The sequence below is a fragment of the Alligator mississippiensis genome, chromosome 5 (genome assembly GCF_030867095.1).
Source record: "Alligator mississippiensis isolate rAllMis1 chromosome 5, rAllMis1, whole genome shotgun sequence".
NCBI classification, from domain to species: Eukaryota; Metazoa; Chordata; order Crocodylia; family Alligatoridae; genus Alligator; species Alligator mississippiensis.
In genome coordinates this window covers 33,954,848-33,980,900 of record NC_081828.1, presented here as the reverse complement: position 1 = coordinate 33,980,900, position 26,053 = coordinate 33,954,848, and the positions used below count along the sequence as shown (strand labels likewise).

The 26,053-nt window shown below is 44.3% G+C and overlaps 1 protein-coding gene across 1 annotated transcript in view; it reads left to right on the top strand.

The window, feature by feature from the left end:
- Positions 1–25,980, top strand: part of ABCA4 (ATP binding cassette subfamily A member 4) — a 95,709-nt gene extending 69,729 nt beyond the window's left edge. Inside the window, exons 32-45 of the mRNA XM_059727650.1 lie at positions 91–268; positions 1,941–2,056; positions 7,120–7,267; positions 8,843–8,966; positions 9,887–10,016; positions 12,340–12,460; positions 13,354–13,416; positions 13,528–13,634; positions 14,982–15,123; positions 15,497–15,631; positions 22,550–22,653; positions 22,753–22,845; positions 23,313–23,562; positions 24,693–25,980. Of these exons, the coding sequence (XP_059583633.1) occupies positions 91–268; positions 1,941–2,056; positions 7,120–7,267; positions 8,843–8,966; positions 9,887–10,016; positions 12,340–12,460; positions 13,354–13,416; positions 13,528–13,634; positions 14,982–15,123; positions 15,497–15,631; positions 22,550–22,653; positions 22,753–22,845; positions 23,313–23,562; positions 24,693–24,815 (1,834 nt within the window). The 3' untranslated portion in view covers positions 24,816–25,980. The remainder of the gene's footprint in view (positions 1–90; positions 269–1,940; positions 2,057–7,119; positions 7,268–8,842; positions 8,967–9,886; positions 10,017–12,339; positions 12,461–13,353; positions 13,417–13,527; positions 13,635–14,981; positions 15,124–15,496; positions 15,632–22,549; positions 22,654–22,752; positions 22,846–23,312; positions 23,563–24,692) is intronic.
- Positions 25,981–26,053: the final 73 nt, after the last annotated feature.

Below are 26,053 nucleotides of genomic sequence, written 5' to 3'. Positions count from 1 at the left end.
TGCTCATGCTGGCCGGAGAATAACAGTGGCATTTTGTGTGGCATTAGCTGTCTTGCTCATCCATTTCCTCCCTCCTCCACTTTGTTGCAGACTGACCACATCAGTGGATGCCGCTGTTGCCATCTGTGTGATTTTTGCCATGTCCTTTATCCCAGCCAGTTTTGTTCTGTATCTGATTCAAGAGCGGGTCACAAAAGCCAAGCACCTTCAGTTTGTCAGCGGTGTGACTGCTGCTGTTTACTGGTTAACCAACTTCTTCTGGGACATAGTGAGTAACTGTTAGTTCTAGCACTTTGCTGGGAACTATTTCTTTATTTGGTTTGGCTTGGAACTTATAGGCCTGTTTAATGAGGTGGATCCCAAGTACTGCAGTGTACTCATTTAAAGCACTGCTTAGACAATTTCTGCTAAGGCTCTGCCCACTTCCTATTTAATTTCAAATGGCTCAATTAAGTCTCATGCACAACTCATTCTTCAGCTAATGAAGCTGGAAGTGATGTAACCTCATGGGTTTTCAATGCTTATTGCAATTTTCTGTATCTCATTTTGCAAGCAATTGTATACTATTGTTTCAAAAGAGAATAGAACAGTAACCAGGGCTTGTGTAGAAGTAGATGTCTTCAGAGCCTTACTGAGAGACCCAAGATTATTTTGCAAGGACAGAATGACTCCTTTGGCCAAATGAGCCACAACAGTAAAGGACCCGAAAGAGTCCTTTAAAAGAAGAATTCTTCAGTGTGAGCATTATACAGTTTGTAAAGCAGGAGCAATTGAAAGGATTCTTGGGTATCCACTGAAGACTGCACTTAAAAGATGGAAAGGAGCATTAATTTAGTAGATACGGGGAAAGACGCAAGCAATCTGGTTTCAGCTGCTGCAGGCTGTACTGTGAAAATGTCTTCCATGTCCACAAGATAAACTTCTGATCATTCTGAGAATGTGGCATCAATAAATAATAAGCAGAAAAACTAGTCAGGGCAATGACTGAGCCTGCTGTCACTTGATTCTCTACCTTTTATGTAGCAGCAGTCCAGCTTAGTGAATTGAGAACAACAAGAACTAGTCTTTTTATATAAAATCTCTGTGCTTTTAATAAGACTCTTCCCAAACACCTATTTACCATTATATATCTATCCTGTTATATAAATTAGTGTTTAGAGTTCTTACTCTTCAAACCAGGCCTGTAAGGTAAAACTGTTATGTGCAGTTAGACTTGTACTTTCCCTGATAAAAAGCAACATGATGGAGAAATTTAGGCTGCTGACAGACATGGAAAAAACAAAACAGCACTTTACCAGAAGAGGAAGCACTTTAGTTCAACCTGACTTCCCAGTGTCTGTATAGATTGCGTGCTTCAGCAGGGGCTTTTTCTGGCACTTTTATCTAAAGCTAATTCAATTAACTATTAGATAAAAGAGCCAAAAAGCCATGCTGAAGCTCCTGATCTATACAAACACTGGGGAGCTGGGTCAAACTAATGCAATGCCTCTTCTGGGCATGTGCTGTGCTTGGTGCAGGGGTGTACCAAGCTTAAAGCGCTGGTTTGTTTTGGTTTTTTTTCACGTCTGTAAGCAGCCTTAGGACACCTATACACATGCACTGAGGCTGCTGGAGCATGGTAATTACTGCGCTCCAGTAGACTCCAGCATCATGTGCATCAGCACCCCCACTCTAAAAAATGGCAGTGGGGGTGCTTTAACTAAAGCTTGTTAGACAAACTTTAGTTAAAGCACCCCTGCCACCATTTTTCAGCACAGGAATGCTGATACATGTGACATTCCAGGTGCTTTAATTAGAGCAGCTATAAAAACCAGATCTAGTGCATTATTTTTCTAGTGTTCCTTAGTTTAAAACCATTCTATGCACAGGGCTGGGTCTAATGGAGAGTTTGTAGAACTCTGTTGTACTCATACCTTGTATTTCTTATTTTGTTGTGCCAGGTGAACTATGCTGTGAGTGCCACTATGGTTGTGGGTATATTCATTGGCTTCAAGAAGAAAGCGTACACTTCTCCAAGCAATCTCCCTGTGCTTATAGCATTGCTGCTTCTGTATGGGTAAGTCTTCTGGGCTGCTTATTCATGTAGGATCCACTTGGCTGGAGCAACCTAAACTTCCATGTTAGAAACACATTTCAGGTTCCTGAGCTGAGCTGGGTGTGGCTGATGTCTAGTTTTAAAAAGGTATAGCAAAGCACAGTACTGTCAAACTGGGAGTTTGTTGACTCTGATTCCAGCTTGGACTATATCTCACCCTATATCCTTAAACAAATCCCTTAACTCGGCGTTTCTCAAACTGTGGGTCATAAAACCCCCGGCAACTTAAAAGGGGGTTGCAAATTCTCTTCCCCCCCTAGAAGTGGTGGTGAGGGAATGGGGCTGCCCCCTCCATTGAACACTCTGTGTCGCCACCGCATGCTGTGCGCTGCTTCCCGCGCCCAAGTCTGGCTGGCTGGCTGCCAGGGACCCCCCTGCCGCCCACTCATCAACCGGCCAGACTTGGTTGCGAGGAAGTGGTGTGCAGCGCGTGGCAGTGGCACAGAGTGCTTGATGGCGGTGGCAGCCCCATCCCCCGCGCCATCGCTTCTAGGGAGGGAAGAGAAGTTTGCAACCCCCTTGTAGCAGTATCAGAAAGTTTGAGAACCCCTGCCTTAACGTCTTTTAACCAGCGAACGAGTTTTTCCAGCTATAGAGTCATGATATTATTATATTGATTTACTATCTCATAGGTTGTATTGAGAATTATATAATGAGCTAATTGGCTGGAAGGGATTAAAAGAAAAGCACCTTTTATGATTACTGCCCAGGAATAGGGGTCAATGTTCTTTCTGTTGTTACAGTAGTAAAAATGGCCATGGGAAAGGTCCTTTGTGCTAAACACTGTGCAAACATACATAAAGGTAAATGAAGTGGTTGCCTAGTGCATAGAGCACTGGCATTGTAGTAAAGAGCCTTCAAGATCAGCTATCACTTGTCTGTTAGGTGACTTTGGTCAAGTTATTTAACTTTGCAACACCTCAGTGCATCCACATGTAAAATGCAGTAGGATACTTGTCCTCTTTGTTAGGTGTTGTGAAAGCCAAGGAAAGGAAGTTGTACATAAGAGCCAAATTTTCAAGGACACTCCTTGCTGCAGAAAGCTTAATGGTTGAACAGGTGTGAGGATTCTGTTTCCCAGAACAGCCACATGAGGAAAAATTTGCTCACTGCTCTTCACCTCTGCCACAAAGGGAGGTGTTGAGTTGTAAAGCTGAGCTGCACAGAAAAAGAAATTGGGCTTGTATCCTATCTCATATACAAAAAAGGCCTTAAAGTCTTAAACATTGTATTGGCAATCTTAGATATGTAGCATGAAGTACTCATGGGACATTTGACTGAAATAAGCATTGCCAAAAGTGTTTTTGCAAAACTAAGTACTTTTCTCTTCCCATTCGTTTTTCAGGGTTCCTACATTTGGTATTTAAAATAGTGTGATCTTACTAGTTTTGTTGTCTATAGTGCCTTCTAGGGGAAAATAGATCAGAAAAATCTGAATTTCTAATGCAAAAACACAAGCAGTTTGTTTCCCTTAAAACAAAACATAAAGCCTTTCATGTCCTCTTTATGAATCACAAAGAAGTATACAAGGGCACAAATCCAATTTTGCTTTTTCTTGATAAATTAGCTTTAATTCACTAAAGTACTTTGGATAGAGCAAGCACACTGAAAGTGCAAAGCATTATTACTATGTCGTGTTTGTAAAACACTGGAAGATGAAAAGTGCTGTATAAGGGACTGGCACTGTTTTATTTCTTGTTATGTAGCCCATACATTTTTAAAATTATGGTAGCACAATCTCTAAATGTGATGTCTATTTAAGAGTACCTAAAAAGCATTTAAAAACAGAATAAAGAACTTTTACAGACATAAAAGCATGTCTCTCTATTATAAAAGCAGAGTGTCTTTATTATTTTAAAGCACCTATAAAAAATGAGAAATGTTTTGCCAAAGAGCTTCACTGTACATGGCTGAGGCTTTGTTAGGAGCTTCATAATTTGCTGCTAAATGAAAATCATGAGCACAGTTAAAGTAGGTGAGGTAGTAAGGATCATAAGGATCACTTATTTTCATGTTTTGACCCTTTGACCCACATGACATTCCTATCCTGTTTTTGCTTTTGTTGTCCCAAGAAATTAGTTGAATCTTTCACCCTTTAGCACCACAAAGGGGCTATTAGTTAGCTGGGTGGGCCCAAAAGCCCATGTTAATATGGAAGATACAAATAGACAGGAGCTTTTGAGGCCCATCCAGTTGGTATCTTGAGACACTACCCCTTGTGCCAGCTGGACTGCTGAAGCAGCCCTGACCTGGAGTGGCCCAGCCCCTGCCCCCTTCACCCACTACAGCAGTCTGGCAGTGGAGGCTGCTGCCTGGCTGTGACCTGCTGCCATCAGTGACAGCATCCGCGCCCTTGGACCTGCGGTTCCACGGCTGCATGCCTGCCAGACCTGGATGGGGTGCCCTGGCTCTGCTATCTGTGCAGCTATCACCCAGAAGATGGGCTCCTTGCAGTGGCCCACTCTAAACTGTCCAAGTGTGTCCTCTTGGCTCCAAATGGCCAGCAGGTCAGCCACCTCATCTGCCCTCCAGTTGGGTCCCCAGTGCTGGCCCTGGACAGATCTCTCCACTTGTCTCAGCAGCAGAGATCCTGGTGTTCCCTGTTTAAAAATTGCAAATTCCCTGATAAGAAATGCAAATTCTCTCATTAAAATGCCCAAAATAGTGTTCTTTCACTATTAAAATGAAATGCCGCTATGTATCGAGAGATCAGTTGGGCAGTGTTTTATTGATATATTTACAAGTTGAAAGCAGTTTGGAAGCCTACCAGTGCCTCTATCATCATAATAAAATAATTCTAAATATCTATACAGTTTGGCATTTACTTTTAGCTTTTTTGTCATAGACAAATCAGAGCTGCCCCTACCTTTTTCACTCACCAGGATGTGCAATGCTGAGCAGCACTGATATGCCAGTGCCCTGCCCCTCACTCTCAATCCATAGCCTACCTCCCGCCCCAGTCCCCTTACTCCTGACCCACAGCTCACCAGCAGCAGCAGCAATCGGGGTGTTCGAGGTCTCGTGGCATGGGGCAGTGTGGCTCAATCCTGGCCACCTGGCATCTGGCGCTGCCTCTACCACATCATGTGCATGTGGCCCATGCTGCACGGGGCTGCTCACCTTTGGGCAGCTCCAGGCCACTCAGGCTCTCACCTGGAGCCCCGTGCCACTCGCAGGGACCGCCTGTCATGCCAAGCTGGGTCCTGCATGCACGGTGACAGCTCGAGTGGCCCAGAACTGCCCGAAGGCGTGCAGCACCAGGCCAAGCCAAGCCACATCAGCATGATGTGGCAGAGGCAGCACTGGGTGCCAGGTGGCCAGAGCCAAGCTGCACTTCCCCACACCATGTTGGGGGGCTGTGACACAAGGCCCCAAGCACCCCAATGGCTGCTGCTGCTGCTCATGAGCTGAGAGCCATGCAGGGAGGGATGTGGGTCCTTCAGAGAGCGAGCAGGGGACCCACAACTCCTGAGCTGCCCCCCCCCACCCACCCCACTCCCTACTTACATGGAATGGAGCCCAGGTCCAGGTCCCTGCAGCCTGCACTGCTGTTTGCCCTGCACAGGCAGGCAGCGTGCTTCAACTGGCTACCAGAGTGTCTCTTGGGAGGGGCCCAAGCCACTGGTTGCCTCAGGGTATGGTCCTGAACCATGCCCTGCCCCGCATTTTCCCCCCTCCCGTGTTTTATTTTGATACCTGACTATCCAGGTATCAAATTTTGAGCACTCACTGCAAATATGCAGTGCAGGGAACTTTTCTGTGTTCCCAGTGTCCCTCTTGCTGCATCTCAAACTGGTTTGAGATGCAGCAAGAGGCACGTGTGGGCTCATCTGGATATTCCCATAATGGTCACATAGGGCAAGCCCCAGAATGGGCTACAGGTTAGGAAATGAGATGCACTAGTAGAGCTTAAAGAGTATCTACATTTATATAGTATTCTCTTGTAGTTCAGAGTTGTTTACCTGGTGGTCCATGAGCCACATGTGGTCCACAAGACTCTTATCCAGGCACCATTGTATCTATCACTCCTGCTGCACTAGCAGTTGGGGCATCCCTTCCTTCTCCAGCCTCTGCTTCCTGTTCCCACCCAGGGAATAGTGTGGTACAACCTGTGGTGCTGGGGGAGCCTGTGACTTGTGAGCTGGGGGGGGGGGGGGGGGGGCAGCTGCCCCTGTGCACAGTACAGTGGGAGAGGGGAGGTTGCCCAGGCAGGTGCACGGTGTAGCAGTGAGGGCACTGCCCGCACACACAGTGGAGCAGGGGGTCACCTGTACAGCAGTGGCCCCACGGGTGCATGGCTCACATTATTGTAACTCACACAAAGTGAGGCTCCAGCTGGTGCGTTCCATGCAGAATGTGGCCCCCACCTGCCTGGAAACTGAACAGCCCTGCTGTAGTTGGTACTTCTCAAACAAGTGTCATGATAGTGTTTTGCATTTAGAAGCTCTACATTTTACCCACAACCTATCTTAAAACAAAACAGTAATCGTATGTACTTGCTTTATTTGTGTGCAAAGGCTGCCTTCATAATCATTAGTCGTATCTGCTGAAGTGTTCATATTAAACACTTAATTAACTGATTAGCAGTAAATGTGAGTATTTGGATTTTTTTCTGGTGAGTCCCAGAGATTGCATACCCCATTTCCTACATCCTACCTTTACCTGCTTCTCTCAGAGATTATCTAGAGCTCAACTACCATCTTTTAATCACTTGTCCAGGGATGTCAGGTAATCATCTCCTTTGATGAATGATGATGATTACCTTGCTAGAGTAGCTTGTCAAGGTCTCCTCAGTTGCATTTTACACCATGGCTCTGTGTATGAGTGGCAAACCGGACTAGGGAGAGAAAATGTGCCATCATGCTGTAATTAGGGGAAAATAACCTAGTAAAAGTTTCCAATTGGTTTGGATTATTCAAAGCATATGGGAGAAAAAGAAGAAAGCTCACCTGATGTCTCTGGTAGACAAACTAATATGAACTCTGAAGAATTATTACCACTGTGTTTATGTCTTTCCTATACAGATGGGCAGTAATTCCCATGATGTACCCAGCAGCCTACCTTTTCAGTGTCCCTAGCACAGCATATGTTGCATTGTCTTGTATTAATCTCTTCATTGGGATCAACAGCAGTGCCATTACATTTGTCCTGGAGTTGTTTGAAAATAACCCGGTAAGCAAACAGTGCTTTGCTAGAAACGTTGTTTTAATGAGTCAGATGCTATGCACACTGTTCCAAGTTAGCACATTCTGCATTGCCATCAGGAGTGACTGTATTTTTCCCCTCTGCTGCCCTTTCTGGGAGTGAGTAAGTAGGGGGAAAACTCACAGGTTCATGCAGCAGGGTGGGGATGAGAGCAGAATTAGCTAAAGAGATCATAGGTAAAGCTATGCTGGGTTGCCAGCCAGCCACATGTGCAAAGGAGTGACAGTGAAATGATATTGATCACTGTGAGAAAAGCCACACTGAGATGCCACCAGGAGACATTTCCTTCTTCTGCTGGTGATAGTTTCAGGCCTTCCTCCACAATGGAGCTGTCACTTCTTGCCCTCCTTCCTAGAAGTGAGAAAGGTGTGAAGCTGCCATTACCAAGGGAAGGAGCTGGCATCTGACAACCAAGCCTATGCCTCGCCATCCCATATCTGGCCTATGCTAGCATTTTTGTCAGTCTCCACCCACTGGTTCCACTCCCCAGAGTAGTAACAGCTGTGAGAGCACTAGAGTAGACAGGCATATGTTGGGTGCCAGCATTTTAAACAGCTTGCCATTTGGGCTTGTTCAGAGCAGGGATAAGAAGACATGGTACTTAAACACTGGTGTCATGTCTTCATTAGCACTTCTGCTACTGCCCCCATTAGCAGTTCTTGGGAAACCAGTACTGACACCCATTCTACATCTGGCTGTATTATCCAGTCAGTTTTCAATGCTGGCAGTACACTTTCAAACACAGTATATTACTGTGTAACTGGTTGGTCTGGAAGTGAAGCAGGTTTTAGCTCAGGTGGCTTCAAAATTTCAAGATCCAGTTTTGTGATCCCTTCTGGCACTGTTCCATACATTCCCCAGTGCATTTGTAAGCATTGTGGGATGCCACAGCTGCACAGCTTCCTGCTGTGATAATGCAGCAATACAATCCCAGTCTGTGGCACAGCAGGCCAATATTACATTACCCCTGAGGGTAGGTCTACATTATAAATACTGCTTTCAACAAGGTAAACCCATGCAGAGTTCCACGCTGCTGTGGGTAGCCTGTTCTTGGTACCTCAGCCAGATTATTTATTGCTAGCTCAGGAGTGCTTATACTACATTTCAGCTGGCAGTGTAGAAGTGCCCTGAGACATTCTTTCCAAGATCTTCTCCTTGCCCTTTTTCTAGTTGCAGACCAGGCATTATATAAGATCTGAACAAATGAGAAAAAAAATTCTATTCAAGACTCCTATGTTGATAGAGCCAGAGTTACATATCACATCACATATACTACATTTTATAATATTTCTCTGTGCTTGCTGGCTTATTTTTTACATATAGATTCCTAGTATTTTGTTTCAATTGCCACAGTTGCCCCTGTTACAAACTGCATTCTCAATTCTCTGTTGGTATGGAGACTGGTAAAATACTTCTGTGTTCTGAAAAAGGAGACCTAATTTAACTGAAATTACAGGGAACTGTGCACTTTCATTCCCTTATGTTTTCTTAAAGAAAATGCTCTGAGATGTCTGGATTTGCTCTTGTTTCCATACATTACAGTCTTTGCTGAAATTCAATAACAAATTGAAAAACTTGCTGCTGATCTTCCCACATTTCTGCCTGGGAAGGGGACTCATTGACCTAGCCATGAACCAAGCAGTGACTGATGTATACGCCAGGTTTGGTAAGTAATAGCCAGTAACCACAAGGAAATTCTTGGAGAGCAACCCTGGGTACATCCATACCAGGATAGAGATATATTAGCAGTGTTGACTCGGAAGATTAGTGACTTTCCAGTTTCCACAAGGGGTATTAAGAATGGTGAGAGTGAAAGTTCAACTGTTTTAAGGTGTGTGCAGTACCCTAAACTAGTTGCAAGCACTAGGAGGGCCCTGAGTGGATGATCATCCACACCAGTCTCCTGTATCCAAATGAATTTATGCTGTACCAGTTTTCTGCTTCATTTTCTGCCCTTTTAGGAGACAGGTATTTGAAATAAGATATTAACATTCTCTTATCAGACTGCAGGGTGTAGAAGGCTGCTGTCAATACTAATAATATCTCCTTTCCCTTTCCCTTTCCCTTTCCGGGGAACCTTGGGCCCTTGGACAGCCACAGCTGGGATATGTTTTGGCAGTATTCCATGACAGCCTGCTATTTTGATAACCCTATGTCCATTTTAAAAGTGGCTGCCTTTCTTAAAATACCTCTATTCTGCTTGGTTCTGGGGCTGCCCTGGATAAAAGGGAATGCCTTGCTGAAAAGGTAGTGACACACCAACAAAAGGTCATTAATTTGCCTTCAGAAAGAAAATCTTACTTCTAAAATACCCCCTGCAGATGTCTGCTTATGATCTACAAATGGCCATATATTAATGGAGACATCATTTATTTTCACCCAATACGAGCACCTAGAGTTAAAAGAGCTGAGTTTGGTTATGTGTTTCCAATAAGAAGCTCTATCAGGGGACTTTGAAAAAGTGCCTGGTCATGATCATATAAATTACAGATTTGCATCCTAAGTCATTACACTAATGGGTTTTGCTCTCAGGAACAATGGTTTGGGCAATAATTCACCTACTTTTCTGGTGGTTTCACTCCAAAGGTGAGGAGCGTGTCTCGAATCCATTCCAGTGGGACTTTATTGGAAAGAATCTGTTTGCTATGGCAGTGGAAGGGATTGTATACTTTGTTCTCAATCTCTTTATGCAGCATCGTTTTTTCCACACAAGATGGTATGTTTGAAAAATCTTCAACTCAGAAATCTGTATGAAAGTTATACTATTAACAAAATGACTGTCCCATTATCTGCTGGGGTTCCCTTCTCTCTCTTGGAAGCCTTACATTTGTGATGTGTTTAGCAGCTTCACCCTATTAATTTATTTTGATTTCATCCTAAATCCCCAATACACTGATTCAGGAAAGCACTTACATGTGTTAAGTCCCATTAACATCAATATTTCAGTGGTTTTTAGTATACTTTTTGTATTTTCTAAATAAGGGATGTTTTCCTGAGCGTTAAAGTGAACTTGCTTTATTAGATAAACTACAGTAATTAAGTCTACAAATTAACCTTTGAAAGCTATGGAGTGATTTAAATCCTGGTGAGAATCCTTGATGATCCTAGACTGGAGCCCTCTCTATGCACTGGACAGTTTATGACCTAGGTACTGTGCAAATTTCCCTATGTTCATGCCTCAGCCCAACCAAGACGGGCCATTTCCCAGGTGTAAATGTGCCATTCATGCTCTGACAAGATTTTCAACAAGGGTTCCAGTTGGTGTTAGGTGTTTTCTCACATGGAGTGCTGTCTACCAGAAACCAGGACAACTGGACTTAGTCTTCTATCATCTCATTACACTGAAGCCACCAAACAGCAGCCAGCTTGTAAAAGCTTTAATTGAGCAACAAGTTGGTTCTTAACCAGTGACAGAGGAGTTCTTTGCTGTTGCAAAACACTCTGGTCCACCCCAGCCCCTGTGTTCCCAGGACTAAGCACTTTACTTACAGAAGTGGAGAATGCAAGTGCAAGAGTGCTGCAGCCAACCTTCCCTTATAAAACCAAGGTCCCATCTCTCCAGTCATGGGAATTAACTAGTTTATTAACTAGTTAAAAAGTTAAAGAAATGGCTAACTTTTAACTTTAACTACTTAAATTTTTCAGCTGTCAACTTTTAACTTTAACTAGTTAAAAAAAAAGTTAACTTTAACTTTTTTTTAAGTATAAATTAAAAGTTAAAAACAAATTAAATCTGGCTTTCCCAGAGTTTTTCCTGACACAGCCACTCTCTAGGACTTACATGGAATGATATTTCTTTATTAAAACTTTAGGACTTCTTGTTTGAGAGACAGAGGGTAGTGTGCCTTCCTATAAGATATGGTGTCTTAAGAACTGCAAGTCCCAGAGTTCCTTAATTCATGCTGGCATTTTCTGTGCATTTGCAGAAGTCAACAGGGCAGCCAGTTGGCTGCAGTTCAGGGAACAAGCACAAGCAAGCAGAGACATTGATCCCAGCAAGAGTGGGAACTAGTAGTGAGGGTGAAGCAAATGATGACTTTTTAAATTTTAATGAAGATCAGAACCAGCAGCCCAGGGCCCAAGAAGTTGAGAATTACTTCTCATCTGTGAAAAACTTATCTGAGATGTCACCTACTATAGAAAAGTTATTCATCTGTTATAACACAAGCATTCCCTCATCTGCCCGTGTAGAGCGATTGTTCGGTAGTGGGGGCTTAGTTTTGCAAGACATAAGAGGAAAATTGTCAGGTGTAAATTTTGAAATGCAGCTTTTGCTGAAGTTCAATAAGCATGTTTAAATGGTTTGTGCTATGCAACTGAACAGTCTTTTTCTCATTTAAACTGATTTCATTTCAGTCTAATTTTGATTTTCAGACACTTTCATTATTTCTTATTCAGATGTATTTCATACCCTTTTGTTACCTTTTGAGCAATAAAATTGTAACAACAGAGGTTTCCTGTGGAAACAGCTTTCATTTGTCACCTGGCTATGAATAACTCCTTTCTGTTATTCTGGTATACCTGCATGATGCATTGACTTTTACAAAGTACTTCACATGGTCAGGGTGAGAAGGATCTAACATTACATAGGTATTGGTAATTGTTATTCTGAAAACTGTATGACAAGTATAACGTTGTTTTCAGGTAAAGCAGGATGAGTTCTGAGTAAATTAGTGGGCTTCTGTGGGCTTATGGAAAAGAAACCCACTCATTGCATTTGAAAATGAAAAATGATGCCAAGAGGCAGTTCATCATGTTTCATGCATTTCTCACAAATCAACTTAACTTTTAAATAGTTACTCTTTTTAACTTACCTTTTAACTAGTTGAAAGTGGAAATATTTAACTTTTAACTTAACTCATTAATTTTAAAGGCTGCTAACTTTTAACTAGTTACATTTTTCATAAACTTTTCCCATGACTGCATCTCTCCCATTAGTCATACTTTCTGGCAGTTGCCTCACCCTAATTTCAGAGTTTGCTACTGTAACCATGTCCTATGCAATTCATCCACTCAGTGAATCTCTTGGCTTTCCTTAGGTTTTATTATCCTGTCACAACACCCATTAACAATGAAGATGAGGATGTTGCAGAGGAAAGACAAAGAATTATGAAAGGAGGAAGCAAAACAGATATCTTAACATTAAAAGAACTGACAAAGGTAATACTTTGAGAATGATAAAGTCAATGTTAGCTTTAGTTGGAAACTCCCCTGAAGGGGGGGGACCAGTGACAGATTATTGTTCCACAGTGCACATCAATCAGCAGATTGGATGGTTTTAAAACCAAGAAAATTGAGTCATGAAAAAATTGAACATGACTGAGCTAAGCTATCAAGAATCAAGTTAAAATCCTTAATATCAGTACAGGAAAGTATACTCTTAACGCTGCTCCCTTCCTTATTTACCGCCTTGCTGAAGTGACCAAACTCCTTTACCTTCCCACCTCGCCAATCCAAACTAAAATTCTGCCATCTCCCTTAGATTGCACAGCAGTTTTCCATCAGATGCTTCATTCTGGTCTGCTGTTCTTCCATATATAAATCCTAATCTCCCCTTTAGCTGCCCTCACATTTCTGGACTAAGAAACTCACAGTGTGGTGCTAGCTAATTTCTTTCCAGGGGCTGAACACATCTGAATGATGCTTTCTGCCATTTTCTTCAGCATCCTAAAATCATACCTACCATATATCTTTGACTGCAAGTTTTATTCTTTGGTCTTCATTTCCTTTGCTTCATCTTTTTTGTTCATCAGGAGCCTTCGGTTTCAGTAGTGATTCTGAAAACTGGATCCATGATGCCATAGATATGAAATGACAGGTTAGATAAAAGTGGCACATCCAATTTAAGAGTAATTTAAAGTGTGGCTAGTTAAGAGGAAATGTTTGATTTGTGGAATGTTTGTACCTTGAGTTTTAAATTGTTCTAGGGTTACATTTTATTCTTGTCAAGGCTTTAGAGCTGCCTCATGCCCATTTAACTAAACAGTCACATTCTGAGAATTGTCTCTGCTGTGGGACTCTGAAATAGGAGTTTTATTCTCCTCTCTTTCTAGCTTTATGCAACTGGACAAAGGCCAGCAGTAGACAGGCTCTGCGTGGGCATTCGTCCTGGAGAGGTGGGTTATTCAATAGCACCAGGACACATGTTGTGGCTGAATTCAGGTTTTGTAATCCTATTGCTTTCCAAGCTGTAAGTACTGAAGAATGTGATAATTTTTATAATTTAGTGTTTTGGCCTCCTGGGAGTGAATGGTGCTGGCAAGACGACAACGTTCAAAATGCTGACTGGGGACACTGATGTGACAACTGGAGATGCTGTGGTGGCTGGCAACAGGTAAGCTCCTTAAGACACTCTGGCAGTCCCATTCCCACTGGGTAAGTGACCACATCACAGAAGCTTTCACTGTCTGGCACTCACTAGCAGCCCTTGTGGACACTCTTGGCAGACGTGAAGGGCCTGGCAATTGTGCACAGTGGAGTGGTTGGCACTGCTGTTGCTCTTGGCTGGGCCTGTTCTGTGGATAGAGGACATCATCCAGAGTCAAGTCAGTTATAAGTAAAGCAGAATGAAATATTAGTATTTAGAGAGTCCTAATCTCTGGTGCTCTGTGATGTGAAAGATCCTATGCTATAGAGACTTGCTGCCTGCTTTTCTCTGGGTGTGCTTGATTTTGTGTTGGAAAGTCTGAGAATAATTAATATAATTGATAGGCATGAGATTGAGGCATAAAAATCAGAGTTGGAATTTGTACTTTCCAAAGCACAGGTGTGGTTTTCACATTTCCTAAAACTGCAGCTTTAATATCTCAGTCTCTTGCAATGAGGTGTAGAGCTCTTCTTCTACATGTGGAGAGTGACTGTTTCTTATGAGTGTTTGGTGTTTAATGCTTTGGCCAGTTATGTGTTCTGGACTGTAGCTACAAACAGCCAAAAGACAGCAGTAATTCATAGGCAAAGTAAATCAACTCTTTTATTTCCCTTTCCCCTCTCTATGCTACCCCCAAAAGCAGTGTCAGCATTGTTTCTTGCTTATCTACTCCCAGAGGTCATATTCCAAGATTAAACTGCCCAATTTGTTACCTAGAAATAAATACCATTAACAAAATAGGATCTGCTGAGTTGCTGCTCAGAGAACAACTTGTCTTACTTGCCTTCAAGCTGGTTTATACTGTACAATCTAGCTTCAGCAGAAAAAGCGGGGGAGAGGAGACTAGTTTACACTCTTATTTGGGCTGAGTGGACTAGAAATGGAATTTATGCACATATGCCAGCTGTAACATGGTGAAGTACCATTGTCCTGGGCAATTGCTGGGCAATTTAACAGTGTGTCTCCTCAGGGGGAAGCATTGTTGCGAGTGATATCTTTTATTGGACCAACTGCATAGTTAGAATAGACTTAGACAAACTTTTGAATGAGATGCATTCTTCATCAGGTTAAGAAAAGATATTACCCACAATAATCCTTGCCTTTCATATAATTCTTGGACCATCGTGGCTACAGCCTCACTCCAGCAGTACCAAAACATGGAAGATCTCAAAATTCTCAGATGAAATTAATCTCTAGGTTGGTTTCACTAATGAGGGAGATATTGCCCAGAGAAAACAGACTTTCTGCAAGCTTTCCACTTCTTTCCCAGAGTTATTACTTATTGTCACGTTATTTTGTTTGTTCTCTCTCCAGTATATTGACCAACATCTCTGATGTCCATCAAACCATGGGCTACTGCCCTCAGTTTGATGCTATTGATGACCTGCTCACAGGTCGGGAACATCTCCGTCTCTATGCATGCCTGCGAGGAGTCCCAGGAAAGGAAATCGAGAGGGTAAAGCAATCTCTTTTTTGCTAGCTGTTTGGCTTACAATAAATATTTGATGTGATTAATTGAAACCCTCCCAAGTGTAGGGTCAGAATTTCTGTTCCTGGAAATTCGGGGTGCAGTTCAAGTCATTTGGACAGCTTAGCACATGACTGCACCAGCAGAGGCAAGCATGTGGTCATCTGTGAGGCATGAAGTGGTAGTTCACCCTCCTTTACAAGCAGTTGTGCTCATTAATGGAGTCACCTTTGTTCCAACCATAAGATCTGTTTATGAAATGACTGTTTCTTCTCTGGCTCTACCAGAAGTGGGAAGCACCAGATCTGCCTGCCATTGATTATCTGCTACATGAAAAAAGAATTAATGTTCTTTCCCACAGGTTGCTGAGTGGGGCATTCAGAAGCTGGGTCTTCACATGTATGCTGACCAGCTGGCAGGCACTTACAGTGGTGGCAACAAACGCAAACTTTCTACTGCCATCGCACTGATAGGCTGCCCTCCTCTCATCCTACTAGTAAGTGTCACAGTAAAGTAAATCTGTGATGTTGCAACATGGTATTTCAGAAGGCTGTTCTCCAAATCAGGCATTCTGCCTGCAGTTAATAAAGGGCTGAGCACCTCTGGTAAAGGGCCTACTACTACCCTCAAATCTTGCCAACTTAAATGGCATTTGTAGTTCTTTGATTTCACTGGAAACTAGGGGGTTTAACATCTCTTAGGACTGACCACTCAGTAACTACCACAGGAAAGTTCTTCAGTGGAGGACTTGAGCTAAAATTTGGGATCCAATCACCTCTGAATGACATGGAAGTTCAAATCAATAACTCTGCTCACCACAGCTCACCTCTGCTTGTTGTATAGGGAACAAATCAGAGTGTATAACCATTGATTTCAGAGATGACTTTATGAGCAGATATACCTGGTGGAACAGGCCAGCACTTTTTTTTAATAGTGCCATCTAATTTATCCATGGAAATAAAAATATGAGTGGAACAGACCTGGGACAGAATTCTGCTTCCCTTTGTGCATCTAAATGGTAGTTTTCTGTATGCATAAGTGGTGGTTTTGTCACTTATGCACAGGTTGCAATTCTGCTTCCCCTGCAGTGTGGATGCTAAGCCTGCATGCATTTGTTGAGCATGCTCAATAAGCCGTGCACTGGTTAATTGTGTAATTACCTTAAAACCAGCTACATATGCAAAGTACTTACTTATCACACCATAAAAAGCTCCAACCAGCTATAAAGTTAGACCTCAAAAATGTATACTAACTTTATAGCTGGTTGTTATCAAGCTTTAATTTTCATGTGTATGGGGTGCACCATGCCCAGTGTGAAACCCCCAGGGCCTGGGGATCGAGGTAGCCATGATCCCTAGGGGATCAGGGATGCATGAAGCCCCCAAGCTTGTGAGATCACAGCTGCCTGTCCCAGCAGTATGTGGGGTGCCCCCACATCTGGGAGCTCCTCATGTTGCATGGCAGGAGGCGCGATTGTATGGATCATGTGTTAGATCCCATTGTGCCTTTACCTGCACATATAGAGGGGCCCTGTGTAAAGTCCATAAGATGTAGGACTGCAACAAGCATTGCAGGAGTACAGTGAAGGGGACTGCACAGAGACATGGTTCTGTGATACTTTAAAGTGCTGCCTTCCAAGACAAACCTGGATTTTCATTGCAGCTGTTTGTGCAGCTACAGGAGGTTGGGGTGTGGAGTCCAGCTGGCTGCGCACATGGAAGAGCTACACTCTGAAAAGCGTGGCTCAGGACTCCATGTTGCTTATCCTATTCCCTGCTGGCTTCAGAGTGGGCAATTTGTTCCCTTGGTGCAGCAGCAGCACTGGCTGAATAGAGGGGAGGGGGGAAGAGGGGCTGGGACTTTCCCCAAGAGCAGCACTTGCCCTAGCTCCTGGGAACCTAGCTTAGGGCTTTGCATTGTTTACCTTACCCCATTCCCTGCTGGCTTTGGTGCCAGCAGTTTGCTCCCTTACAACAGCAACCGTGCTGGCCATGTGGAGGGAAAAGGGGAAGAGAGGATGGGACTTTCCCCGGGAGCAGCACATACCCTGTAGGGTTGTGCGAAATTTCAGCAGCCGTTTCGTTTCAGAGGTGTATCAGGCCGTTTTGGCACCCAAAACACCAAATCCAAATCGAAATGGAAAGCTCCAAAACATCTCTGAAATAAAACGAGGCATCTGAAATGTTTTGGAAATGTTTCAGAAAATTTTAGAGTTTCAGAGCCTGGCTTGTAGGGAAACAGCTGTACGCTGTTGACCTGCTGTATAACTCGGCTTTGCAGGGAGCACAGGTCTGCGACGGGAGTCTCCTCGCCACTGCTGCCCACCCTGCACTGCCCCAGTGACACAGGGCTGCACAGGGCGGGCAGCAGCAATGAGGAGACTCCAGTGTGGATTTCTGCTCCCTGCGGAGCCAGGTCACGTGGCAGGACAATGCTGGTCCCTGTCGAGTGACTTGGCTCCGCAGGGAGCAGAGATCCAGGGCAGTGTGGGGTGGGCAGTGGCAGCGAGGAGACCTCCCACGTGGATCTCTGCTCCCTGTGGAGCCAGGTCATGTGGCAGGGCAGGGCATTCCCTGCCGTCTGACCTGGCTCCGCAGGGAGCAGAGATCCGCACTGGGGTATCCTCACCACTGCTGCCTGCCCGCACAGCCTCACGTTGCCAGGGCAGCACAGGGCAGGCAGTGGTGGCGAGGAAACCCCTTGCGCATATCTCAGCTCGCTGCAGAGCTGAGTCGCACAACAGGGACCAGCAGGCTTGCTCACTGCTTTGCGCTGCTTTCCTGCCTTGTGACCCGGTGTGACAGGGATCAAAGATCTGCATGGGAGTCTCCTCGCCTGCACAAAGGTCAGTGGCTCTCCCCTTCTCCCTCCCACAGACGAGACACCCACGACCCCATCCTGCTCCCTGCTGGGACCCTGCAGCCCCTGGCCCCAAGCCCCGCCCAGCTGGGCAGTATGGCTGTGCAAAGCTTGCAGCCTGTTCAAAACAGATTCAGATTCAGAATTCAGATTCAGAATTCAGATGAGATTCTGTTTCACAGATCTGGCCAAAATGAAACAGGACAGAGATTATAAACACTGAAACAAATCACTGTCCTCCAAAATGGCCGAATCTGAAACCGAATCAAAACATAGCCGTTTCGTACATTCCTAGTGCCCTGGACCCCAGGAGCACTGCTGGGCTTCCCATTGCTTACTCCTTCCCTTTTAAATCTCTTTACCTGTTCCTCTCCCTGGTCTCCCCTTTACCAGCTCACTCCTCTTCCTCCAGCCCAGTCCAGCATTGCACTGGGCATGTTAGGCTCCCTCAGGAATCAAAGTGGGGTAGGTCCATGCCCCTGTGCCCCCTCTGGATCTGAAATAAGATAGTGACTTCCCAGGAAGGGAGCAGAGAGCAGGCTCTGGATTATAGTTGGGGTTCTTGCTCCCAATGGGGCAAACCCCCTGATTGCTCTCCATCCATTTTATCCAGTGACTATTAAAGGCAAAAGAAGCTGATACAGCTTTTCAGAAGAAGAGCTGGAGAAGGGTCTGGTTAATGCCTGACCTGTGGTTTGGTGCTTAGAGCACTGTGTTGGGAAGTCAGAGAGATGCATGTTTAACACCCTCTTAGTAAAGAGGGCCTAGAACACAGGTCTCCAGCTTCCTATGTGAGTACCCTAACCACGCAGTTTTGAATTTTTTCTGGGTTCAGTAGTTTGCTACCTGTGCATACAAAGCTGTGTAGCTGCCCAGTCAATGCGTAGTCTCCTCAATATGCTTAGTAGGCTGTGTGAAACTTCAGCAGCCATTTTGTTTTGGAGGTGTTTTGGTCCCTGAAACACCGAATCTGTAATAAAACAGAAGGCTCCAAAACATTTCCAAAACGAAACAGAACCATCCAAAATGCTTTGGTATTTCAGAATATTTCAGAGGTGGGCTTGTGGGGAAACAGAAACTCAGAAGAAGCAGGGGGAAGAGGGGGAGAAGGACTGCACTGATGTTGACATGTGTAGCTGGCCAGCATCTGCAATCTGTCCCTGATGTCCCTTCCAATCCCAGTGCTCTGGGGGGAGGGATGGCAAAAGAACATATAAGGCTGTTTGTGAACTGTTCTCTGCCTTTTGTGAGATCTGTCTCTTGCAGCACAAGCAGCCCAGTCTGAAGGGTCTAGACTGGTAGCAGTTGGTAGTCTGTTGCTACCAAGTTGTAGCCAGCCATTAGCCAATCCTTTCCCATTTACCCTTGCCTACCATCCCTATTGTTAATCCCTTTCAAATATTTCTTCCCAAAAAATCCTGTTGTTTATTCTTGTTAATTTTTTCCCACCCCAAACAATAAAAAAGCTGTGCTTTGCCTGGCAGTGCCTCATCACTGTGCAGGAAGGCACTACACATATACACTACACAGACATACATTTTCCCGCACACCAAACATGAAGCATGCTGGAAAGGCAGGTACCAAATCTTCTGGCAGGGGAGCAAGAGGGGACAGAGGGAGAGCTATAAGTCCCCCGTCCGTCCCCCCCCCCCCAACTTAGATGCACCCTCTTTTCTACCAGGCATGAGGCTTCTGCTGCTAGTGGCAGCAAAAAGGTGGGAGCAGTGTCTACACCTGCCCCACCTCCACTAACACTAGCAATAATAACCCCCAGCACCATCAGAATGACAAGCACCAGCTTGACAGTCTCCTCCACCCTAATTTCAGTCCCCAGCCTGAACCTTCCAGTGCCAAAGGAGGAGCTGGATCTGGATCTGGAACCAGGGGAACTCAGTGCCGTAACCAGAGAAGTTCTGGGGAAAGAGGGGGAATCTGAGTCTGTGCTCCACACCCCTCAAAGTTCCCCTAGAGCCAGGTCTCCTTCTCTGGAAAGCACCTCAGTGGAAATTGAGATTGTGGAGGCAAGTGGCTCAGCTCAGTCAGCTCCTCCTGTTGTGCCTCTGCCTGGTGAGGAGGGGGATAAGGCAGGATCCCCACCCGCACCTCAGAAGCGAGGGGGTAGTGTAGTGTGGAATCATTTTGAGATGTCCCCCTCTCGCTCCAAAGCCCCTGTCCCCTCAAAGCAGAGGGAAGCCACCCTGGAACAGTGGGGGAAAGACGGACAGAAAGGGGGGCACGTTGCAAGGGTGAGCAAGATCATCCAGAGTACTGGGGAGATGCTTGCTGTTGATGGCCAGCCTTTCTCCTTACTTGAGTGGCCAGGGTTCAGGCAGTTCATGGTGATCATGACCCCATCCTACCAAGTGCCCGCACATACCACGTTCAGCAGGGTGGTGGTGCCCTCCCTGTATGAGGGTTTTTAAACCCAAAAGCTTGCTAAGATATATTTCTCCAACTATTCAGTTGGTCTAATAAAAGATATCAGAGGTGCCCTCAACTGGTCCATGCTGGGGCCAGGACCCAAAGTGGGGTCAAAGAGCCGGGGGCCACCATGAGGAATGCCCAGAGCAAGAGGCTCGGGAGGGTTAAGGCAGGGCCAGGGCCTAAGGGGGAGCCAAAGGTCCCAGAGAGGGGACCACAGCTGGAGGGGGTGAAGGATGCAATGTGCGAGGCATGGGCCACAGTTTTAGGGTAGGTACAGAGATGAGGAATGGATGTCACCCCAAGACACCAAATGGGCAACCTCCTGCCTGGGAAACATCTAAATCAGTTTTCCATCAAGGTGTGGCAGGAAAGAGGGGCAGGCAGTTGGCCCAGAAACAGGTGGGTGGGTGGAGATCTAACCGACACTGGGAAGGCCCCCTGTTACAGGCTACTACTATCCCTGCTGGTTTCATCCCACTCTGCCTACACACACAAGTGACACAAGTTTTGCTTTCAGCAGCTTGAGGTGCAGTTTCACAGAAACCCCTGCACCTATCCCCTTGAAACCTGGCAGGCTCCATGGCCTCAGAAGGGGCTATCATACTTGCTGTTTTCATCCTGCTGTACCTTAATGCACCCACAAAGTCGCACGTCATGAGTTTTGCTTTGAACAGTTTGAGGTGCAGTTTCACAGAAACCCCTGCATCTTTCTCCTTGAAACATGGCAGGCTTCATGCCCTGAGAAGTGGCTACCATCCCTGCTGTTTTCATCCCGCTCTGCCTTAACACACACATGTGACATGGGTTTTGCTTTGAACAGTTTGAGGTATAGTTTCACAAAAACCCCTGCACCTATCTCCTTGAAGTTTTGCAGGCTTTATGCTTGTGGAAGAGGCTACCATCTCTGCAAGTTTAATCAAAATCAGGCACAAAATGACAAAGTTATAGGTATTTTAGTGATTCCCCATTATAGCCTATGGATGAATCACCAAAACAGCATCAAAACTCCAAAACAAATTCGACTGAATTGAAACGGAACAGTGATCCGAAACACACCACCGTCCCTCCGAAATGGCCAAATCCAAAACCGAATTGAAACATAGCCATGTCGCACAGTCTTGCTCAGCCTATATGCACACGCTAATGCATCTTCACTTCAGGGGAATTGAAATCACTACCTGTGTGTAAGTGCCAAAAAATGCCACATGGCTAGAAAACTTTCATTTAGACACATATAGGGAAATAGAACTAGACCTCTGCTCTTCCCCACCTTGTAGTGATTCTGAAATAAAACTTTGTAGCCATTGCTTAAATTACCATGTCATGAATTCTGGTCTCAAGAGGAACACAGGTTGCAAGTGCCAGCAAGAATTTAACTCTCAATTCAATTACTGCATAGCGCTTGCCATTAGATCAGCTGGTATCACTGCAGTTTGCCTGATAAAAGAGAGCACTAACAGCTTTCTAATTGCATGTTTGTTTTTGCCCCTTACTGGTTCTTTGTGTTCCATGTGTGCCTTGTAAAGCAAAGTGTTGAATGTTTTTTTCAGATCTCAGAATAAATGTAAAAGATTAATGTAAAAATTCTTTGCCACAACTCGTTACTTTTTGCCACTGGCTGGGCTAACCGCTTTATTAAAGCTGGCTCCTCTACTGGTGCAGCCCAAATGAAGTCAGTGCCAATTAACAGCAGCCAAAGATGTTAAAATATAAATGGCAGGGTCTGTGTGCTTATTACGCACAAGCTTCACAGTGTTTGGAATCTGAATTTGGCTTCCGAATAAACCCTGTTATTCCCAGGGACTCCATAAGTGCTGAATGTGCCTGGGCATTCCAACAGTCTGTTAGTTGGAGGGAAAGCAACTATTACAAATACTTATGAAATCAACAGGTAAAACCCTAAACCAGCTGCTTTTGCATTGCTTCTATCTCATGGTGTGCACTGCATTAAATTGCTTTCCAATAGCCATACCTCATGCAGAGTTCATTGCATTCCCAATTCTGTTCATGTGTTGCCCTTGCTTTCCAAAAGTAAAAAACAAGTCCGTTGTTTATGAAATCTAAAATTAATGCCCTGGCCTGATGCTTTAACCTTGTCATGACTATAATAAAGATTAATGTGTCTTTTCAGGATGAACCAACTACAGGAATGGATCCTCAGTCCCGACGCCTCCTATGGAACTCCATTGTCAGTGTGATCAAAGAAGGGCGAGCTGTAGTTCTGACATCACACAGGTAACACAAACTTCCTTTCTTATAATTAGTACTGAGGCCAAGAACTCTTACAGTCTGACTCTGCTTTAATTTTGATACTCTGTTATTCTGTTTTACCAGCATGGAAGAATGTGAAGCTCTCTGTACTCGTCTAGCCATAATGGTGAAGGGGACCTTCAAATGCTTGGGCACAATTCAACATCTAAAATACAAGTAAGTTGTTTTGTTTTTATCCCAGGTTGTTAAAGATGTGTCTGGTCTTCTTATGAGGGTACATCTCGGTCTTGTATACTATGTGCAGTAGATGGTTTGCAACAATCCCTACTTGTACAACCATTAGGTAAGACAGGACTGAATTAGACTTGTGTCCCTTAAAATAATTCACTGCCCACCTTGTGAAAGTAACTCTTTAATACATAAAATCATTAAGTTAGGCCCCCTAGTCTTCATTTCACTCAAGATATTACAGACTACTTTGTTACAGCATACTTGGAGTCAAAAGCTTACTACCGCTGCTTGATAGTTAGTTGTATGTGTTCATTTTAAATATATATAAAATATATATATATATAAAGTATATGTACTCCTGAGTACATATGTAACTGCTAAAGATAAATTTTCCCTTATTGAAAAGCAAACTCAGTCTTTATAAAACAACCAAATCCATGTGTGTTTCTCAGATTTGGAGATGGCTATATTGTCACATTGAAAATCAAAGCCCCAAAGCCTGGGATGCCTCCAGATCCCACCTCAGCTGAACAATTCATACATGCAAACTTCCCTGGGAGTTTACAGAGAGAGAAACACTACAACATGCTGCAGTACCAGATATGCTCCTCCTCGCTGGCCAAGATCTTTCGGTTACTTATCTCCAACAAGGAAAGCCTGAGTATTGAAGAATATTCTGTTTCTCAAACAACTTTAGATCAAGTAAGTAAGAAATAGTAAACTCATCCTGAGACTAATCTGATTAATAAGAGACAGGAAATGCAATAGGGATGTAGCAGAACTCAGAAAAATTTATATCTAACTGCCTTGAATAAACATTAAAATTAACCTTTAAAAGGCTTTCTCTTGCACACTTTTTTCAATGGTCTACAGTAGGAAAGCAGGATAAGACAGGAGTTGTGTAGCTGTTTTATGCTGTGTAAACTGCTGCTGTCTGAAAGCTGTAATGACATCTTATCCCAGGCACAGGAACTCTCACAACCTGGTCACCAGGATCATGCCTGAATCCTCAGTTTAGGAGAATTACTGAGCACTATTCATGCTGTGCTCTGTCCTCCAGAATGAGACCAGCAGAATAACCAGGTCACTTCCATCAGATTTGCTTTAATGAAGAGTTTTAATTGCCTTGTGCACAGAGCTGCTGTAGTACCCAATCCAGTGATTATATATTTGTCTTCCTCAAAAGGCATAGATTTCTGTACAGAAGCAGTAATTAAAAACCCTGCAAAGTTGTCCAGTTCTGTCGGCAGGTTTGCCTATTGGGCATCAGTCATGGTGAAACATGCCACACCTGCTTTGCATGTACTAGGTACCCAAACTGGCAGCATTGTGCTTACACTGTCACTGAATAGTATCATGGCCATCTCCATGCTTTTGCAGTGGCTCTGAGTCTGTCCAGACAATATCTTTCTCAGGGCTGTTAACAGCCCCACTCCCCTGCCTCTTCCCCTCCCATGGGTGGGTGCATACACCTGTGGAAGTGCTACATTTCCTCCTGGCATGTGCATAAGGACTTCAGGACCACCATTTAGCTCCTCAAACTACTGAGTAAGCAAGGAGTTGATCTCACTGTGTGAGCCTTGACAGAGCCCTATATCTGCTGAAGTTGAGAGACCGATTTGGCTTCCATACAGCACTTATCCATATTGATATCGAATAATGAAAAATGTGCGAGCTGCGCTGGCAGACAGGGTCTCACTTCTGCACATCCCTGTGGCTTTCCTTCTGCACCTGTTCCCTACAGAGAAGCTGGTATGATGCAATTTGCCAAAGTAGTTGGACTGTCTGGTCTTGGCAGGGTCTGGTGCTTTATCTGTCTTTTCCTCATACAGGTATTTGTGAACTTTGCTAAGCAACAGATGGAAGACGAGACAATTCCTTTACACCCTCGTGCAGGTGGAGCCAGGAGAGAAGTGAAGGTGTACCCAGATTCTCCTGCACAGACATCTGCATAGTGCAGCTACTAATACCAGGAGCATAAATAGCTCAGGGAAGTGCCATATTGTGGCAGTATGGACAGTGAAGAAACCACTCCTGGGCGCAGTATTCAGATAAAGTCTTGCTGAGAAATGTGTAACTTTAGCAGGCACAGGAAGCTTCTACTGCTCTGACATGAGAAACACATGAGATACACATCAAAAATGTGAAAGGAGTCAAGGTGTTTGGTTTATAAAATGCTTCTGTAAAATAAAAATCATTTTTGGTGCAAAAGGAAAGGACTCTTTCCTCCTTCTGAGCGCACACAAAGCTATTAAGAGTACAGTTTCTGTACCCTGGCATTTTTAACTGCTACTAGTAGCACTGGGCGCAGAGCCAAAGGCAGAGAGCACTGCCCAGCTCAGAAATAGGAAAATCTAGACTGGGTCAGAACATAGTTGCTAACAGACCATATAGCTGCTCAGAGGCTGCCTTGTTGAAATGTCACACCATTGTATTAGAGTTCCAGAAGCAAACAGAGGACATTTTTCAGCAGAAATGAGGGGGCAGGGGAACCAGTAGTGGATCAAGGACCACTAAAAAGGGTGTGTGGCAGCAGCAATGAGCAAACTGAGCATAGGTCCAGTAGCTGAGACCAGAGCTCTCAGCAGTAAACCAGAGGCAAAGGAGGGGGTATGATTGCACCACTGTCCTCAGGGAGAACCAACTCAAAGCTCACAGCCAAGCAGAACCTTTTTGACATTTGAAAAAGTTTGATATATGTTTTAATGAATATGACCACATGCCCCTTCACTTTCTGGTTTCATGTGCTGAGGCAAAAATGCTGAAACAGGTATTTTAAAAGAGTCAACATAATGCTTGGTATTTATGCTCCAGCCTGACCCAGGCCATACTGACATTCTCCATTTCACAAAGAGGTCTGGGAAGACATCCCTGTCATAAATCAGGATGAAATTTTCCCTCTGCAAAAACACTAATTTTGCATCTAGCTCCTTTCCTGGTTCACAGTTTAGATTAGTGAGACAAGCAGGTTCGCAGTGATTTATTGCTTTGGTTACTTACCAGAGCATGTCCCTCAGCCACTTTCTCACTGAAAGAATTTGTTATGCAAAAATGAAGGCTGTTGTGTATTTTTGTTCATCAGTCCCATTCCCCCCATCCTCTCCTCCCCGATATAGCTTTTTTATTTGACACAAGACTAGGCTATTTTGCTTTGTACTATACAAAATGTCAGCAACCACATGCAATCTTTTGT